The 20,971-nt window shown below is 39.1% G+C and overlaps 2 protein-coding genes across 2 annotated transcripts in view; both read left to right on the forward strand.

Moving 5' to 3' along the window:
• LOC132106156 (membrane-spanning 4-domains subfamily A member 4A-like) overlaps positions 1-17,257 on the forward strand; it is a 50,124-nt gene extending 32,867 nt beyond the window's left edge. The window contains exons 2-7 of the mRNA XM_059511814.1: positions 268-430; positions 8,186-8,296; positions 8,394-8,462; positions 9,909-10,022; positions 12,992-13,108; positions 16,615-17,257. Of these exons, the coding sequence (XP_059367797.1) occupies positions 287-430; positions 8,186-8,296; positions 8,394-8,462; positions 9,909-10,022; positions 12,992-13,108; positions 16,615-16,689 (630 nt within the window). The 5' untranslated portion in view covers positions 268-286 and the 3' untranslated portion in view covers positions 16,690-17,257. The remainder of the gene's footprint in view (positions 1-267; positions 431-8,185; positions 8,297-8,393; positions 8,463-9,908; positions 10,023-12,991; positions 13,109-16,614) is intronic.
• LOC132106138 (membrane-spanning 4-domains subfamily A member 4A-like) overlaps positions 1-18,123 on the forward strand; it is a 144,090-nt gene extending 125,967 nt beyond the window's left edge. Inside the window, exon 9 of the transcript XR_009424029.1 lies at positions 17,986-18,123. The gene's annotated coding sequence lies outside the window, so the exon portion shown is untranslated. The remainder of the gene's footprint in view (positions 1-17,985) is intronic.
• The last annotated feature ends 2,848 nt before the right edge of the window (positions 18,124-20,971 follow it).

Raw genomic sequence — 20,971 nt, forward strand, 5'->3', positions numbered from 1 at the left:
TTGAAGACTTGTGTGTAAATCTGATGATGTTTAGGGTCATATGCAGAAATATAGAAAAATTCTTATGGGTTCACTAACTTTTAAGCAGCTCTGTGTGTGTATGTATATATATATAGGTCACATGGTATCCATAAATGTATCTTTTAAGTGTCTTCGGAAAGAGCATCTGCTGAATGTCTTACAGTAAATGATGTAGATTAAATTAAACATGAGCTGTTGAGCTGTTTTATAATAATATTGTTTATGATTTACTATGATTTTGAACAGGTCAGTTTTAGAAACCAGGATGTCTCACACTGTCATACCCATGAACTCTTCAACACTCGTCATTCAGCTGCAACCAGCAACACAAACAGCTCCTGGGACCGAGGGAGCTTCACCTCTTCAAGGACTTCAGGCATTTCTGAAAGGACAACCGAAAGCCCTTGGGGTGAGAAATGTCTCAGAAACTCAAATATATGGCCCTGGACCACAAAAAAGTCTTAAGTTTAAGGGTATATTTGTAGCAATAGCCAAATATACTTTGTATGGGTCAAAATTATAATTTTTTTCCTTTACGACAAAAATCATTAGGATATTAACTAAAGATCATGTTCCATAAATATATTTTGTATATTTTCTTTCATAAATATATGAACACTTCATTTTTGATTAGTAATGTACATGGCTAGGAACTACAAATATATATATTTTTTTTTTGCACACTCAGATTCCAGATTTTCAAATAGTTGTATCTCAGCCAAATATTGTCTGATTATTGTCTAAGCTTATTTATTTAGCTTTCAGTTGATGTATAAATCTTATTTTTGAAGTTAAGACTGGTTTTGTGGTCCACGGTTCGATATATACATATTTTTTTATTTGTGTATATCACTGTGAGGTAAGAAAATAAATATATGAATAAATTCTAAAAGAGGAGTAGTGCAGAAATTAACAATTTATACACAATATTGATTGAAGAATGTGACTTATTGTCTTGGTGGCAGTGCAGGAAACACACCAGTATAAGATCAGGTTTATTAATTACTAAAATAGTAAATATATTAGTAAAATAGTAAATTAATTAGTAAAATAGTAAAGTTTACAGTGGATCAGTAACAGAGACGAATGTTGTAGGAGCTGCAAACGATCAAAAAATGGGAGGTAATCCAATCTTGCATATCTGCAAATACAAGGACATTCTTATGCTGCGTTCATACCAGACACGACTTGCGCGAATAAATCACGCTTTTCGCGCGTAGTTGGATGCTTGAAAATTTTGAGTTAATTTGTGCGAAATTAACTTTACAACAGACGTGAATTCACGTCATGGAGGGGCTTCAGCAAGTTGAGTTCAAGCAGCATTGTGATTTCATCCACCATTTTTATTCTGATAATTTTCAAAATATTACTGTTATCGTATCATGAAATGTAGTTTTAAAAGTATTTCAGGTGAGAATATAGTTTTAAAATCAAATATGCGGTTTATTTATAAAGACAGCTCCATGCGATCATCGGGAGCTCAGTGATCAAATAACAGCCTAGAGCAGTGGTTTTCAAACTGTGGTCCGCGGCCCCCTAGTGGGTCGCGGTGGTATTGCAGGTGGGCCGCCAATTACTATTAAAATAAATAATATTGTTAATATATGTAAAAATGTCTAAGTCATAACATAACATAATTTCATATATATAATTAAATAACAAAAAAGAAATATTAAACTGTTACTATGCTTCCACTATTCGAGCACGCTGATTGGTTTAAGAATAAACCACCAAATTATCCTAGATATTTTTGCTGCATATGCTACAGAACAACAAATGCAAACATGCATAAATGGCTGTTGTGTTTCCTCCTGACTGCTTAATCCGGTGACTATCTACCCGCTGCCGAGCTCTGCCTGGATCTGGTTTTCCCGTTTTGCTGAGCGGTGCCAGTCCGAGTTATTTTCTGTTCATTGCCAGTTCATTCTAGGGCTGTGCGATTAATAGAAATCATCATAAAATCACGATTTGAGCGTGCACAATTTCTAAATCGCTTTATAGCACGATTTTCCGCGGCTCTGACCTCCCGTAGTATGCTATCCGATCCAATGTAACACCCCTAGCGCGAGAACAGAACAGACTGGGCATGTGCCTAACTCCAGGTTCACACACTGTCTGTGATGCACCTTTTTTCCGAGGCCATGTTAACGGATCAGAGCGTTCACACTGCACGCGGTAAAAGGCTAGAAATAAAAACGCGCGAAAATAATTAATATCTAACACATGAGCATAGAGAGAGTTGTGAGCGCACAGGACGCAGTTTAAGTGAGAGGAGACACGTTTTAAGAGCGCACTCTCTCTCCATGCAGAGCAGCGTGTATCTGAGCAAGCACGTCTGGTTTTGTGACAGAGCAAAGGAAATCTGCATGCGAGCGGAGAGATTCGTGCTCGTGCATTATTTTAATGTGCTTTCGTGTTATATTTATGTTATTTTCATACACATACTGTATACACACTGCAAACACCTGAGGCACCGCTACAATTAATGAGCTCGATGAACAATGCATGGCAAAAAAGGAAAAAAAAAGTTCCTGGACACGGGATTTTTTTTTTTTTTTGCCATAAGTCTATACATTTTGTTACATCTTAACTATAGTGATAATTTTGACTTATGTCTGTTCTAGAGACGTTACAACTTTTTGATAAAGCTCTAATTTGTTTTCTTTTGGAAATATGTTTCAAATTAATCCTGAATGCATTTATGACTGTAAAAGCATATCGGTGTGTGTCGCAATCACAAAATTGATCAAAGAAATTGTGATAGCTTTTTTTTTTCATTCAATAAATACAGTTAACAATCTAACTTCTGAGTACTTAGTTATTAACCCAACAATAGCGGGGTCAGTTTTTAAGTGGGCCGCGCAAACATATGTGTTTGGTTGTGTGGGCCGCGAGCTGAAAAAGGTTGGGAACCACTGGCCTAGAGCACTCTCAACTCGGCTAGTCCTTCTGACATTTGCCACTGGCTCTGATGTCTCTTTAGTGGTTCAAGATAAAATATAATTTGTTTATATATATATATATATATATATATATATATATATATATATATATATATATATATATATATACACATGCAGGAATTAAAAGGTTCTTGATTGGAAGAGGGAAGAGTGGCATGTTACATTTTCTTTTGATTTACACCCTTTATACATTTTAAATAATCTTTTCAACCTCTCTTGTAAATATTGCTATCTTTATTCACACTTAACTCTTGTAAATCTTTCATCATTTTCAATATTTATTTTGTTCAAATTTATATTGTTATAGTTTTCTTGTTTTCACAAGATAAATGGAGCTAGCCTCCAAAAGGAATCCCTGTCTCGTTGCTGCATTCTCATTACACTATATCACAACACTGGTCTAATCACAAATAACTATAACTAACTATACTTTTTACTAGGGGTAAACGGTACGCAAAAATCACGGTTCGGTACGTACCTCGGTTTTAAAGTCACGGTTAGGTTCATTTTCGGTACAGTAAGGGAAAGAAATGCAAAAATTTAACTGCAGGTTGTTTATTACTATAAACTTTTTTATCAATTTGTTTACTCTTTTTTTAAATACTTTTTAATAAAATAAATAATAAAATATAATTTATAATAAAATAAAAAAGAATAAGAAATAAAATACTGCTGCAAAGTTCTCCACTAAATAAAATACTCTCAGTCTCAAACCAATATCAATATATATAAAACCAGCATTACCAATCCCAGCTTGTAGGCCTGCTCATATTTAAAAAAAAATATATAACTTTTCCAAAGTGTGAAGTGCAGCATCAACAGTTTCAGTTTTTAGACCTGCTCAGATTTCGTTATTGCGCTGGACCGAATCGGAATTAAGAGCAAAGGTCTGTTTAAATGCCGACGGGAGCTGCGTTTGAATTACAATCGTTTTTTTCCTAGTTGTAGTGATGTACACACTCGCGTGATGCCTTTTGAAAACCTTAGACCGGTGACACACTGGTATATTGCACCTGTCAAACATAGTCTATTTGGCCGTCAATACTGTTGACGGTGTCCTTTATCAGTAGGCTTTATATTTATGCTCAACATGAAGTATAGATATTGTTGTCGTGAAGACAAGATCCTGGTCTGTCGGCGGCCACCCTCTATGTCACCTACAGCAGCAGCAGCGCGCCAGCGCCGCGTCAGGCACGCTTCTGGTGTGTAAAGACACAGAAAACGCGAAGCAACTGACACGCAGCAGAAACGCACACTCACGCCACGCAGCCAGTGTGTCACCAGCCTTAGAATCAGCTGCAGGGCGGGATTTGCGCTGAACGCGGAGACTTCCGCCACTTAATATGTTCGTTTGGAAACACGAAAATGTTCCACAAACAAAATATTGCATTCAATCACTCGGCATCACGTGCACCGAACCGAAAGCCCTGTACCGAAACGGTCCGGTACGAATACAGGTACCGTTACACCCCTACTTTTTACTATACTATTGTGAGTGTATTTGCAATAGGTTATAGATAGAGTGCATGTACAAATGTTTGCCATAATTATTCTAGTCTTACCATATAAATAATATTTTTATTTAACAAATACAAATTATTGTTTACTATGTTGAGCATAAAATAACACTCCAAAACCTTTGGTCATTCTATAGAACATATTTTTATGCAAAATAAATAAAATCAAATAGAAAAAATAGATATATAAATAATATACAAAGAACATTTACAACTATTTACATGCAGGGATAAAAAGGATCTTGCTTGGAAGAGGGAAGAGTGAGGGCCAAAGTGAAGTAGAGGAGAAATGGAGAGAAAGTCTGGTTCATTCCCTGCAGAGATTGCTGCCTCTTTAAAAACTAATCTTGAGGCTCCAATTGTTCCAGATTAAGCAAAACTGTGCTGCTCATCCTCTGAGCGTGGAGGTGCTGGAGCTACAGGATGGGTCCGGAGAGCTTCTAGGAGCTAAAGCTCCACCTGCGAGCCATCGCAGCTCCCTACGCCTTCTCTGAGGGACCAGACTCAAGAGGACGGGCTCATCCTCTGAGCCATCGCAGCTCCCTACACCTTCTCTGAGGGACCAGACTCAAGAGCAAGAGCTCATCCACTGCGAGCCATTGCAGCTCCCTACGCCTTCTCTGAGGGACCAGACTCAAGAGGAAGAGCTCATCCTCTGCGAGCCATCGCAGCTCCCTACGCCTTCTCTGAGGGACCAGACTCAAGAGGAAGATCTCATCCTCTGAGCCATCGCAGCTCCCTACGCCTTCTCTGAGGGACCAGACTCAAGAGGAAGAGCTCATCCTCTGAGCCATCGCAGCTCCCTACGCCTTCTCTGAGGGACCAGACTCAAGAGGAAGAGCTCATCATCTGAGCCATCGCAGCTCCCTACGCCTTCTCTGAGGGACCAGACTCAAGAGGAAGAGCTCATCCTCTGACCAATCGCAGCTCCCTACGCCTTCTCTGAGGGACCAGACTCAAGAGGAAGAGCTCATCCTCTGCGAGCCATCGCAGCTCCCTACGCCTTCTCTGAGGGACCAGACTCAAGAGGAAGAGCTCAACCTCTGAGCCATCGCAGCTCCCTACGCCTTCTCTGAGGGACCAGACTCAAGAGGAAGAGCTCATCCTCTGAGCCATCGCAGCTCCCTACGCCTTCTCTGAGGGACCAGACTCAAGAGGAAGAGCTCATCCTCTGAGCCATCGCAGCTCCCTACGCCTTCTCTGAGGGACCAGACTCAAGAGAAAGAGCTCATCCTCTGAGCCATCGCAGCTCCCTACGCCTTTTCTGAGGGATCAGACTCAAGAGGAAGAGCTCATCCTCTGAGCCATCGCAGCTCCCTACGCCTTCTCTGAGGGACCAAACTCAAGAGGAAGAGCTCATCCTCTGCGAGCCATCGCAGCTCCCTACGCCTTCTCTGAGGGACCAGACTCAAGAGGAAGAGCTCATCCTCTGACCCATCGCAGCTCGCTATGCCTTCTCTGAGGGACCAGACTCAAGAGGAAGAGCTCATCCTCTGAGCCATCGCAGCTCCCTATGCCTTCTCTGAGGGACCAGACTCAAGAGGAAGAGCTCATCATCTGAGCCATCGCAGCTCCCTATGCCTTCTCTGAGGGACCAGACTCAAGAGGAAGAGCTCATCATCTGAGCCATCGCAGCTCCCTACGCCTTCTCTGAGGGACCAGACTCAAGAGGAGGAGCTCATCCTCTGAACAATCGCAGCTCCCTACGCCTTCTCTGAGGGACCAGACTCAAGAGGAAGAGCTCATCCTCTGAGCCATCGCAGCTCCCTACGCCTTCTCTGAGGGACCAGACTCAAGAGGAAGAGCTCATCATCTGAGCCATCGAAGCTCCCTACGCCTTCTCTGAGGGACCAGACTCAAGAGGAAGAGCTCATTCTCTGCGAGCCATCGCAGCTCCCTACGCCTTCTCTGAGGGACCAGACTCGAGGAAGAGCTCATCCTCTGAGCCATCACAGCTCCCTACGCCTTCTCTGAGGGACCAGACTCAAGAGGAAGAGCTAATCCTCTGCGAGCCATCGCAGCTCCCTACGCCTTCTCTGAGGGACCAGATTCAGGAGGAAGAGCTCATCCTCTGAGCCATCACAGCTCTCTATGCCTTCTCTGAGGGACCAGACTCAAGGAAGAGCTCATCCTCTGAGCCATCGCAGCTCCCTACGCCTTCTCTGAGGGACCAGACTCAAGAGGAAGAGCTCATCCTCTGAGCCATCGCAGCTCCCTACGCCTTCTCTGAGGGATCAGACTCAAGAGGAAGAGCTCATCCTCTGACCCATCGCAGCTCGCTATGCCTTCTCTGAGGGACCAGACTCAAGAGGAAGAGCTCATCTTCTGAGCCATCGCAGCTCGCTATGCCTTCTCTGAGGGACCAGACTCAAGAGGAAGAGCTCATCCTCTGAGCGAGGAGCCGGCGCTGGAGCTACAGGACGGGTCCGGAGAGCTTCTAGGAGCTGACATTCCACCTCCAATCGCTGCTCCCTACGCCTTCTCTGAGCTCTTCTTCTTGATGGTGCTGTATCAAATGATAACACATTTTGTACAATGAGAAGCCAGAAAAGGATTAAACGCATTCACAAACTGTCAGTGTTGTGTGAGGCTATGAGTGCTTACTGTAAATGTAATATGCATGTAAACATGGCCATTATTGCCTGTACACACCTGTGGGTACAGCAGCAGATGTTGAAGGGCCGGCAGGGGATGCTGAAGCAGCGGCAGGTTCTGTCAGAAGGGGACCCAGGCTCACTGCCATCAAAAGAACCAGTTGGCTCTGTTATGACATAATTAAATATAAATATTATTATATACATAAATATTAATATTAATACACACATTGCACATTACACCAGACAGAGAGAAATTTAGACTTTTCATCATAAAAAAACAACATATATGGCCCGTTGTGTTGCTTCACTTGTCAACAACACTCTGAGTGCCCTGCTGCTGCTGCTGCTTCTGTCTCCTGGTCCTCGGGGTGCTTGTACCCTGCGGCTTGATTCTCCTCATCCCCCCTTTCCATATTCCCGCTGATCTCCCGTGGGGATATGAAGGGGTCGAGGAAAGACTTCCATTTTTTCCCTGACCCTGCTGCTGACCCACTCCTCTGTCTCCTTTCTCCTCTCTTTTAAATGTGTCCCTCAGACTCTTCCACTTCTTTCTGCACACTTCCTCTGAATAAACACATCAACTCAATATGTATATATAGCTCAAATTGAGTAAAGAGCATTTATTACAACTTACCAGATTGTCTGACCTCCTCACTCACTTTCTTCCAAGCAAGATCCTTTTTGTCTCCGTTTCTATAGAAGTATGAAGAAGTATCATACAGCTCCGGGTATCCACATACAGTGATTATAAATTTGTCCTCCATTGTTGTTTCGGATTTTCCCTCCGCTCGCTAGCAAGTTCACATTTTTCAACTCGCACGTCAAAACGCTCAATTCGCGCCGCAGGTTGTCTATTCGCATCTTTGCATTGACAACATTGAAATCTTTTGCGCCAGACGCTCTATTCGCATCTGGTGTGAACGCACCAAAACAATGATAATTCCACGCTTGCAAAATATATTTTTGGGGATAGTTTTCAAGTACAATCGTAAGTCCATAACTATAGCTGCCATATTGTGTATTTTATATTGTTCCATTTTATGAAAGACTCACACTTCTTACTCACACTTCTTTTTGTCCCTCACAGACGGTCGAGATAATGATTGGTGTGATGACTTTCCTGTTAGGCATTGTGGCTACGGTTTCCGGATTTTCTATCTTTGTCTATACTGGTGTTACTTACTGGGGTTCTCTCATCGTAAGAAACTACTATACAATTAAGTGTTCTGTCTTTTATAATACAAGCTACATATGCCAGCACAAGCTTTACTTTTGTCCCTTCTCTCTCTTCTCAGTACATTGCTGCAGGCTCACTCTGCATTGCTGCAGAAAACAAAATTAAGTCTCCCCCCAATTTGTGTTTGGTATGTACACAATCCTTATTATTTTTGGGGTCTAAGCTCCAGCTGGAAGTACAGAAATAGGGTTCTGTTGTGTTTGCAAATTTTTTCCAGACTGGTTTATACTGATTTATTTTTCTCGTCTTGTTTCTGCTCTAAAAGTATATGGGCATCAATGACCATAATTCATAATTTGATCTAAATGTAGCTCCCACACTTAATGACCCCAAACTTGTCAGGAAGGTCCCAAACATTTGTATCTATTCAGACCCACAGACGAGGTGGCGAAATAATACAGTCTGTTTTTTGGATTAATTACTAGAAAATATTTCCTTGAATTCTTAAATTCAATACCAGACGCTAGACATGGAAAAGGAGGCTATGGCGAAGCAGACAGTTTAGGGGGCAATGGCAGAGTAAAGAATTAAGAACGTCCCTATAACCCCCTCCCCGCGGGCTTGACAATGGAGCGGCCTGGGGACGTGAACATGGAGCGGCTGGTGGACTTCACTTCTGGACTGGGACCGAATGCTGTTTTCAGGGAAAACAAAAAAATGTTAAAAACACGGAAACAAAATTGGGAGAAGGGATGCCGCTTCTAGTCTAGCGATCTAGTCTTCTGTCACGGTGCGCCTACTTCGATGAGACAAAGGATCGAGGAGACATGGGAGAATCCAGAACAATTCTGACTTTATTTACAAATACATGGGAACACACACGTAGCACACGGGGATTGACAGTTAAGACTAGACACCAGACTCAGGAAAACACAGGGAAATTAATCAGGGAGAACAGAAAGTAATTAATGAAAGTCCATGGAAACTAAAAAGGGAAAACCTTAAATCAAAGAAAACAGATCACAGGAGGGAACATTGAACACTTGGGAGAGTAAAACAAACACCAAAACAGTCCATGGGCATTAAAGTATATCTCTGATGTATTTAATTTCCGTCTAAATAAATATCTGCCATTTTGAATTTTCTGGGGGAAACTGCTGGCAATAAGTTTAACTAATTTTAATTAAAGCATTATGATGATACAAGTGAATTAAAGTGAATGGCAACCCTTTTTTCACAAATTGATCTTTATGTCCTGAACGCAACACCCAAACTTAATGAAACAATATTTATAACAATATACATAATATATATAAACTGGTATATACACAGAATATTTTGAGAATTTATGCCAAATTGCATTATATTTGCACATGTAGGAGGCGCTTTTAACTCCTCAACACTGTAACTGTAGGATTGGTAAAGTTGAAAATGAATATGAATCTTCATCATATGAAAATAATAATATGAAAACAAGCCCGCTATCAGCCAATCAAATTTCTGCAACTAATAATGTCGAAAGGAGAATTTTTTTATCACACTTCTTATACTTTTCTATGTACATTAACAATAACAATTTTTACAAATCTTGCTAATTTATTAATCTGCTTTGTGTTTTTTTTTCTGCCTATAGGTGAATGCTTCACTGGGATTGAACATTTGCAGTACGATATCTGCAGGCATTGCCATTGTTGCAATTTCACTAGATTTTGTTATATTTCCACACCGATACGGGGAAGATTATGAGGTATGTCGTCAACTTTTATATTCACAATTAACATCAAATTGTGTCAAAATGGAAATTGTATTTAATATTTACAGTAAAATCACTGTGTGGCCAGTACACAAGCCTTAATCTGCACTCCTCTGTTCACTGTTTTTATCTAGCATTTCAGAAGTTGTTTATAGATCATTTGTAATACAAGAAGTCATTGACATTATATGTTAATTGTAAACTCAGTCCAGTTTGATGTATTAGGGCCAGATTTACTAACTGTGCCAGTGCAAACTTCTGTCAGCTATTCCTGAACACACGAAACGAAATGAAATGAAAACACACGAGATGAAATACGAACAATATAAAAGACAGTTATTTCTGCGGCTAAAGTTACTGCATGCATGCATTTTTAAGAGTTTACCTTTCAGGCACAGCATTATTTAAATGAATCATGCGAAATTATTTACTAAGGTTTGTGCTGTCATGCCAATTTGCATTCTTTAATAAATCTAGCTCTAAAATTGTAATACTACTATATAAGCTTCATGGATGGTAGATTCTGGACTAGGGATGCATCGATCTGATACTCAGGATCGGTATTGGCTCCGATACATGAACACCACGATTGTTTCACTATGCCAATCTCTCGTCTAGGACAGGCCAAAATCGTGCAGTGTGTCTTTGGCTTTAGCGTAAAAAATATAAATTTTTTTAAATAAAAGTTTTGGCCACCCCACTCTAGCGATGCATCAATCTGATACTCGGGATAGGTATCGGCTCCGATCCTGGCATTTTCTGAGGATCGGGTATCGGACAGACGAGACCGATCCAAAAATTATATTTTGTGCGTATACTATTCTGTGTTAATGTTGAGCCCCACGAAAGGCACATATCATGATAAAGCACTCATGAAACTCTTCAAGAGCGCACAGTAACTGAGGTTTAAAACTGTTCAAAGAAAAGGCTTATTAAACTAATGCACAGATTTAATACACTACATATAAATATCTCTTCCCTTTATACTAGTGATGTTCGGGTCGCGAATGAATAATTTGATTTAATCAGTTCTTCTTAGTGAACCAGTTGAAGCAGTTCACCAATTAGGACTGAATCGTTTGAACTGGTTCGCATCTCCAGTAAGCATAAATCCACAAATTGTTTACTTTTTTAACATGGATGACACTCCCTTGAAGTCGAAACTAACCAATATCCCGGAGTAATTCATTTACTCAAACAGTACTCTGACTGAACTGTTGTGAAGAGAGAACTGAAGAAGAACACGAGCAGAGCAGCTTTTTTATGCGGACTCGGAGGGCTGTGCAGCTGCACACTGTGACTCAGTGTTGTTTCAAGTTCATCATTCTAAGCACTGGATTTTTTTTTCATTAATGTATTTTAAAACAATACAAAGAGCAATGTGTACATTTTACCAGATTTTAGACGCATTCACTTTTATTTATAAATAAAATATTTCACTAGATTTTATACAATTATTATTCACCCGTGATTTTTCTATCTTTTGCTGCTGAATTATCCAATAACTTAGTTTATAATAGTATTTTTGTTATAGATTATGGTTATATATTTTTTCATTTGTTAATTTTCATTAAAATGAAGTGGTGTGTATGTAGTAGATTATGATTAACACAAAAGAATGATGATCAGGTAAACACTGAGAAGTATAGAAATTCTAAATTGAAAAAAAAAATTTTTTTTGAGGGCCTATTCATGTTCCAAAACTCACAAAACTTTGCACACGCATCAGAACTGGAGAACATTTACATTTTTTTGCCATTTCCATGCCTCGTACTTTGACGAATTCCTCTTACACTTTTAATCGGATCATTATAAGACCTTTGTGACGTTGAATTGTGACGATTTTGAGTTTTCGTCAAGGGGTATGTCCATGGTGGGCTGACAAAGTTACAAAGTGTCATGTTTCACAGTGAAAAAGCAAGTTGCTGTTTCAGGCAAGCAATGTCCGATCTTCCCCAAACATGTGATAGGTGTTTGGCCTGAACAAACACACATGCCTAAATTCAGTTATAGTCATAGAACCACCTGCTGGTAACAGGAAGTGACATGGTTAACACTGTTTTTGGCTCCTAGGAACATATTACAATGTGTTAACAAGTGTTAAATAGGCTGTCAACATGCTAGAAACATACTAAATTATGCTAGCAACACTTAGCTAAGTGCTAAAGCATGCTACTAAGGCAGTGAAACAGGAAGTTGCTGTAAGTCAGGCTAGCAATGTCCGATCGGCCCCAAACTTCAGACATTTGACAAAAGTCCTGTCCTGAACAAATCAACATACCCATATACGGTTATAGTCATAGCACCACCTGCTGGCGACAGGAAGTGAGATGTTTAACACTGCTATGGACTCCTAGCAACATATTAAAAAGTGTCAACAAGTGCTAAATACACTGGCAACATGCTAGAAACATACTAAAACATGCTAGCAGCACTTATCTAAGCATGCTATTAATACAGTGAATCAGGAAGTTACTGTAACTCTGGCATGCAGTGTCCAATCTGTCACAAATGTAACATGTTTGAGGTTTAAGTCCTGGCCTTAACATATCTTAATGCCAATATTTCCGTTATAATTGTATAAATGTGTCTTCATTGATTCATTAGTTGGGTCAATTTAGTTTTTTTGTCATAGCTTCAGTTATTTGAGTTCAGTTTTGTTCTGTTGACTTCTTTTATTAGGCCTAAACCAGTTTATTTTTATTTCCTTTATGAATTGTGATTTTTCTCTAATTTGTTAAATGCTTCTTTGATTCATTAAATATATTTCTTTTAGAAACTTGTTTTTTTTTCCTATATCCTATTATTTTGACTCCTGGGTCTCTGACACTCATAATTTTCAGTATCAGATCAGATGAGTTCTGAAAAATGGTATCGTTGCATCCCTATTCTGGACTGCTGAACTTTGATTGTACAAGTGTGAGTAGTAATTATCATGGATTTTGTGTTAATGTTTCTCTCAGACTCTCTTCATGGGAATCAAAGGTGTATTGATGTTATTCGCCGTGTTCGAGTTTATCATCTCCATCTGTCTGTCAGCATTTGCCTGTAAAGCCAACACCTACGGTTATCCTTCTCTGGTGAGTAATGAGCCAAACCAGGACTTTCCAAACTTTTTGTGTTGTACCAATATACAGGTGCATCTCCATAAATTAGAAAGTCGTGGAAAAGTTTATTTACTTCAGTAATTCAGCTCAAACTCATGTATTAAATTAATTGAATGCACAAAGACTGAAGTAGTTTAATTATTTGGTTCTTTTAATTTTTATGATTTTGGCTTACATTTAACACAAATCCAACAATTCATTCAAATTAAAATCTCAACAAATTAGAATACTTCATAAGACAAATAAAAATATATAAAAAAAACATTTTTAGTGAATTTTTAGCCTTCTGGAAAGTATGTTCATTTACTTTACATGTACTTAATACTTGGTAGGGCCTCCTTTTGCTTTAATTACTTCCTCAATTCGGAATGGCACGGAGGTGATCAATTTTTTGTTTCTTTGACAGTGGCCTTCAGCTCATCTACATTTTTTGATCTCTTGTTTCTCATTTTCCTCTTGACAATAGCCCATAGATTCTCTCTGGGGTTCAGGTCTGGTGAGTTTGCTGGCCAGTCAAGCACACGAACACCATGGTCATTTAACCAACTTTTGGTGCTTTTGGCAGTGTGGGCAGGTGGCAAATCCTGCTGGAAAATGAAATCATCATCTTCGAAAAGCTGGTCAGCAGAAAGATGCATGAAGTGCTCCAAAATGTATTGGTAAACAGGTGCAGTGACTTTAGTTTTCAAAAAACACAATGGACCAACACCTGCAGATGACATTGCACCCCAAATCATCACAGACTGTGGAAACTTAACACTGGACTTCAAGCAACTTGTGCTATGAGCTACTCCACCCTTCCTCCAGACCTTAGGACCTTGGTTTCCAAATGAAACACAAAACTTGCTCTCATCTGAAAAGAGGACTTTGGACCACTGGGCAATAGTCCAGTTCTTCTTCTCCTTAGCCCAGGTGAGACGCCTCTGATGTTGTCTGTGGTTCAGGAATTCTCTTGACACTTTTGTGTGTGGTGGCTCTTGATGCCTTGACTCCAGCCTCAGTCCATTCCTTGTGAATTCTTGATTCTTCATTCTCAAATTCTTGAATTGATTTTGCTTGACAATCCTCATAGGGCCGCGGTTCTCTAGGTTGGTTGTGCATCTTTTTCTTCCACACTTTTTCCCTTCCACTCAACTTTCTGTTGACATGCTTGGATACAGCACTCTGTGAACAGCCAGTTTCTTTGGTAATGAATGTTTGTGTCTTACCCTCCTTGTGAAGGGTGTCAATGATTGTCTTTTGGACAACTGTCAGATCAGCAGTCTTACCTATGATTTTGTAGTCTAGTGAACCAAACTGAGACACCATTTCGACCTTTGCATGTGTTTTGAGTTGATTAGCTGATTGGCATGTCACTAATATTCTAATTTGTTGAGATGTGAATTGGTGGGTTTTTGTTAAATGTGAGCCAAAATCATTCCAATTAAAAGAACCAAACACTTAAACTACTTCAGTCTGTGTGCATTGAATTAATTTAATACACAAGTTTCACAATTTCAGTTGAATTACTGAAAAAAATTAACTTTTCCATGACATTCTAATTTATTGAGATGCACCTGTACTTGAAATAATTGTGTAAGTAGTAAAACTTTAAATGCAAAAAGGGGTTAAATGGGTTAGGGTTAGGGTTAAATCTAAGACTTAAAGTTCACAAATGTTTTAAGTCCCCCCTCCCTTGCCTCACAGTGGTTTGGTCCACTGCATGCTTTCCCCTTTATCTCACCGATACACACGAGTCTAATATGAGAGATCAAAGTCCCTCAGTAGTTATGTGTAAGTAAATTAGGCTATCAAGGCTATGTTATTATTTTTCTTTAATACAGATGATGCTGGTTCATAATAAATCATGACAAAAAATTATTATATCTGATGTATTTTTCTATGAGCGATGATAAGGTAACTAATTAATACCGTAGCTTGTCACTCACTACAACGAACACTGCGATAAGCCTGTGCGTGAACTGATATAAGGCTAATATTGACCTACTGATGTGTTGGGTTTTGCTCAATATGATGTTAAGTGGCGGGCTTGCTCTGGTTAAATGTCTAAATAGGAGATGTTCTCGGTCCCAGATGAAACCTAATATACTATGTGGAGGATGAAAATAATTCAGTAATTATAATATGACCGTGTGGTGAACTTATGAGCCAAACTCATATTTAAACACGGTCTCCACACTATCTGCACATATCTGTCCTCACACGTACAATTCTGCCAGTATTATTTTTTGTCCCATTGTTCTTAAGAAATTAAGTTTATTGTTAGATGAAATGTACACCCTTGCGCCCCGTTCTTTGTACATCACTAACTCTAACTAACTAAACCTGGTCAGGGAAACAGGATTAGATAAGCAGAACTGATACCGTATTTTTCAGACTATAAGTCGCACCTGAGTATAAGTCGCATCAGTCCAAAAATACGTCATGGTGAGGAAAAAAACATATATAAGTTGCACTGGACTATAAGTCACATTTATTTAGAACCAAGAACCAAGAGAAAACATAACCGTCTACAGCCGCGAGAGGGCGCTCTATGTCTTCATTGTAGACTACAGGAGCACTGAGCAGCATAGAGCGCCCTCTGGCGGCTGTAGACGGTAATGTTTTCTATTGGTTCATTTCTCTTAGTTCATTACTCTTGGTTCATGTCAAATTAATTTTGATAAATAGGTCGCACCTGACTATATGTCGCAGGACCAGCCAAACTATGAAAAAAAGTGTGACTTATAGTCTGGAAAACATGGTACTTAAAATCTGTCTCAGACACCACTACTTTATTAGTACAGTATCCTACTGATTCAGGGACAATAATTTAAAATAATAGAAATAATTTAAAAAATTAATTTAAAGATAATAAAATAATGTTGTGTAGTCTTTAATACTTTAGACAGCCAGTTTTCAGAGTCGTGCATTAATCTGAGTGATGACGGATAAATTGTGGCTTGATGGAGCGCAGGAGATGCAGATAACATGATCTTGACTCTTAAGAAACTTAAATGAATGCTGTCACATAACAAATCTGATCAAAAATAAAATTAAATGAACAAGGAACAGTTGGAATTGTCTGCATTCAAGGCTGGAGAGAAGCATTTCAAAGTATAAGACCAAGAGTCTGGTGATGTCTATGATTGCATGCAAGGGATCTGCAAATAAATATTAGCTTTTAATCTTTTACATCTGCCTTAAATTCAGCTGTTACAATACTTATACTCACATCAAATAGTGGGATGATCTCTAAAAGTGCTGTCCTTTTTATTTGGTAAAACATGTATGTGTCGAAAGACCTAATAATAAAATGTGACATTCTGTAGTTTTGTCGCATATTCATCTTTTATTTGCAAATGTCTTGACTCCACAGCAGAGAAAACTATTTTGTCTTTACTGTTCTCATGCTTGTGGAGGGCACTGTATATATATATATATATATATATATATATGTGTGTGTGTGTGTGTGTAAAATTTTTTTTTTTTTTCTGCAGATACCTGTGGCAATCAGCTCTTCCATTCATCACCAGCCTGCAGACACTCCTCCACAATACAGTGAATCCAAATAGATATGAATACGTGGGCTGTTACCTGTTATGAGAGAAAATATATGGGAATGTATTAGAACAGTGGTTTCCAAACCTGTCCTAGAGGACCCCCTGCCCTGCACCTTTTGTATGTGTACTTCATCTAATCAGTCCCTCCAGAATTTCGCAGAACTTTTTTCATATTTTTGCAGCCTAAATTTTGCTGCAGCTTTTCTCAAAATTTGCTTTTTTAAGTTGTTTCCTGTTAGATGTCAAATAGACATTTATTAGAACGCATGTAAAACTGCTTCTGAGACGTTTAATCAGAGTACACAGCAGATGATTCCCAAAGCTTTACAGATGAACAAGTCTTACAGATGAAATAAACATACTTCATCTGATAAAATGTACTTTTATTACTGTAATTTATAATGTCTAAATATAATTCAATGAATACAAATATATATACATTTTAGGAAGTGGAAATGGCCTATAAGTACTTTTCTGCAGCCATCTACTAGTGGTAATTTAATATCTTTTTTTTTTTTTTTAATTAATTGTTTGCTTTCCTACATCTTGAAACTTTTAGTTTTATACATGTTAAATCAATGGTGAACGGTGGTGGATATGTGTTTATTGAACAATGTTTTTCCTGGTTTCCACATCAGTGGAGTTTGTTCTGATATCTGTAACTTTAACAGAATTCTGCGCTGAATTTGAATGCTTTTCACAAGATTTGACAGAGATGTTGATTCTGTGGGGATTTCTACGGCTTTCTTCACTCTATCTCCCGGCGCTGTGTATATCAGTGTCACGTGATCGAGATCAGCCCACGGCTCTGGCTCGAGCAGATAAACGGTCTGCGCTGCGTAGGCCAAACTATTAGCACAGATTCATTCCAGCTTTGGTTTGTTTATCCAATGTAACTCCTGTACATCGGTCATGATGAGAAACACAAGACTGTTCATTCCATTTTTGAAACTGAAAAACAACCTTTCTTTGACTGAATGCACATTGCGATGTCATCAAGGGACGCAATGAAATTTAAGTTTGCTTGATTTTGCAACAAATTCAGCAATCGCAAAATCCTGGAGGGACTGTCTAACACACAGAACTAAATTGGGTGTGTCTGATTAATTGGGTGTGTCTGATTAGGGAAACATACAAAGGTGCAGGGCAGTGGGTCCTCCAAGACAGGTTTGGGAACCACTGTATTAGAAAATATAATGCGATATATTAAATAATATATTTATATATATATTGTTATTATTATCTTATATTTTTCTACATACTGCAATATATTAAAACTCAATTTCGATTTCAAAAGTTAATGCTTAGGTTCACATATAGGCGAACACAAACTTTTCTCTCACTTTATTGTTTGCATAGTTACACATTTCATATATGAAAATATTTGTGATGTATAAAAGAAAACTGTACTGAAAAGATAAATAAAAGTTTTGGACTTTTAGACGATGTCTGGTTAAAATCATGGCAACATTATGTGTGTGCACATACACAGAGTATCATTTTATCACATGTAAATCTATATATTGCAAAGAATGTTATTGAGTACATAATTACAATGTATTAAGTATTCAACAATATTTTATTCAGTGTATATTCAATATGCATTAAACAATTTAATATATTCATTGTTAATATATAAGACAATATGTTTTCGTTGCGTATGGGTTGGGTCCTGCCACGGTGTGTGTGCTTTCGTGAGACACATTTGTTTTTCCCAATGACCATTATCTCTAATTGTCTTTTCCTATTAAAAAAAGAGAACATGACAGCTAAGAAAGAAACCACTTGATCAGATAATAATTGCCGTATTTTGTGAGTCACATACAGTATAAGAATTGAATTAGTTACTTTTTAAATGGATGGTAATCAAATTACAGTTACATCTGAAAGTATTTTAAATTACCAAAGTAACTACTTTGAATTCTAGCATCCTAAGATTTAGTTTTGTTCACGCATTTCATATCACTTGCAGAATTTGTAATAATTGTAATAAAATAAGAGGGATCATAAAAATTGCATGGTATGTTTATTTAGTACTATCCTGAATAAGCCATTTCACAAAACAGATGTTTACATGAACTCAACAGGACAAAATAAATGAATTTACAAAAACTGCCCCGCACAAAGTTTACATAGCCTTGAATCTGAACACTGTACTAAAGGCCCTCAATGAATCAAGTATGTAGACAATTAATTTGGAAGCATTACATATTCTCTAACGTGCATGGCAGTATACCCACACTTAAGTTCATTGCAAGTATTGCATCAGCCATTGCGTCGATTGCATTATGAGGAAATTGCCATAAGCTCCGGTCAGGTGTAGACTGTTATTGCTTGGTTTCTGCTAAATATCACCTGTTCTAATGATTCCTGAGCTGTTTTTGTTGGTGTGCATCAATGACGATATAACCACATCCATATATACCTGATTGCATATTGTGTAAACAGTAAACATCATATCTATCCAGATTCAAGAGCCCAGTCCCTCAGAGCCTCTCAGTATCAGACTGTTACTAAAAAGTTAACTATTAAGTGAACTATTACCCAATGCCAATACCTGCTCAGAGTCCCAAGTCTTCTATGTTAGGGCATCCTTCCAGTCAGCTAAAGGAGTCAGCTGCAGAATACCGTGGTCCTAAGCCCAGTATACCCTACCTTGTGCATAAAGATCCAAGTGAGTCTGCTCAGCTGAAGCTTGCACTTCGCAATCTGCTACCTGAGGACACATCAGAGTGGTTTAAGTTCCAGATCTTGGTGGATCACCTGAAACTGGAAGAGGCCAGACTGCTTGCAGATTCCTTACTCAACTCTCTACATCCTTACACAGAGTCAATGGCTGCCTTTACCGAGAAATTTGGTAAGCCTTATCAATTTGCTTTGAATAAGATTCCTCAAGTAATGGATGCACCAGATGTCCGTCCAGGAGACTCTGAAGCATTCGAAAGGTTTGCATTACAAATTCAAGCCCTGGTAGGACTGCTGAAATCCCTGGGACCAGAAGGAGATAGCGAATTGAGGTGCATTTCTCATGTAGTTCGCCTGCTGACCAAGCTGACACCTGATCTAAGAGCTGCTTTATGGAGACAAATGCTGCCTTGTCAAGTTTACACTTCCAGAGTTCTCTAAATGGTTGCAAGATGAATCATGGTGCCAAAGTAGTGATGCAGTAGGAAACATTCAGACATGGGGATGGCCAAAGCAAAGGGCTGAGAAATACAAAGAGTGAGGGTCAAGATTAACTACAGTACTGCATGGAGCAGGCAGCTTCGTAACAAATACAACTTCCTCTCCAATTAAACCTGCCACTTTGCCAGAGAACAAGGTGAGAAGTAAAGCCTTTTGCCTTTATTGTGAGAATACAGACCATTTCCTTAGTGCATCAATTTTCAGCAGCTCACAACTGAAGAAGTAAAGCAATGGATTTAGACTAAAAAAACTGCTGTTGGAAGTGTGGAAGGTGACATTTATCTCCACAGTGCAACCGGAAGAAATCCTTTAACAAGTGTAAAGGGAAACATTTGCTGATACTCCATGACATCAATTGCAGGTCAGTCAAAGATACTTCCCCAGCATCAAGTTCCATTGCTGACACTTTATACCTGGACAAACCAGGTATAATCCAAATCCAAAATGGATAGCCGGGTTCTTATTAAGATAGAGTTCTGCTGAGATATAATAATCACACTTTGGACACTTATGCCATCTTAGACGATGTATCAGAACGCACCATCTTGTTGTTTGCTGCAGCCCTGAAACTGAATCTGAAAGGTGAAGAGGAGGAGCTATCAATTAGAACCATCCATCAGAAAGTGTCATGACTACAAGGTTCAAAGGTTTCATTCAGCATCTCTCCAGTGGTGCAACCACACAAGATATACCATATCAAGCAAGACTTTACAACTGGGGGGGTATTCCAAAAAGCAGGTCATGTGACATACCTGGGCATGTTGAAGAGTAAGTAAGCGGATAACCTCAACTTTCGGTTCCAAAAACGGAGGTAACTTTCAGGCTATGATAGTAGTCATAAGGCAATTGTTCCCGGGTCAGTGTGAAAGGGGCTATAGCAACTCACTCTCTGAACTTAACCTGCTCCGGAGCAGGTTATGTTCCAGGGTTAGTTCACTTCAGCGGGCCTTCAGTGGGCGTGACCGATAGTGCACAACTGACGGGGTGAAGAAGTACACGACACGAGGATCAAGGTGAGTTCCCCGAAGGGTGGATTTTATTGACAACCGTGAAGGGGAAATAGCCAACGTGAGGGGGTTTCCGGTGCTCGGCCTTCCTCTCTCCTTCT

This window comes from Carassius carassius, chromosome 26 (genome assembly GCF_963082965.1).
Source record: "Carassius carassius chromosome 26, fCarCar2.1, whole genome shotgun sequence".
NCBI classification, from domain to species: Eukaryota; Metazoa; Chordata; class Actinopteri; order Cypriniformes; family Cyprinidae; genus Carassius; species Carassius carassius.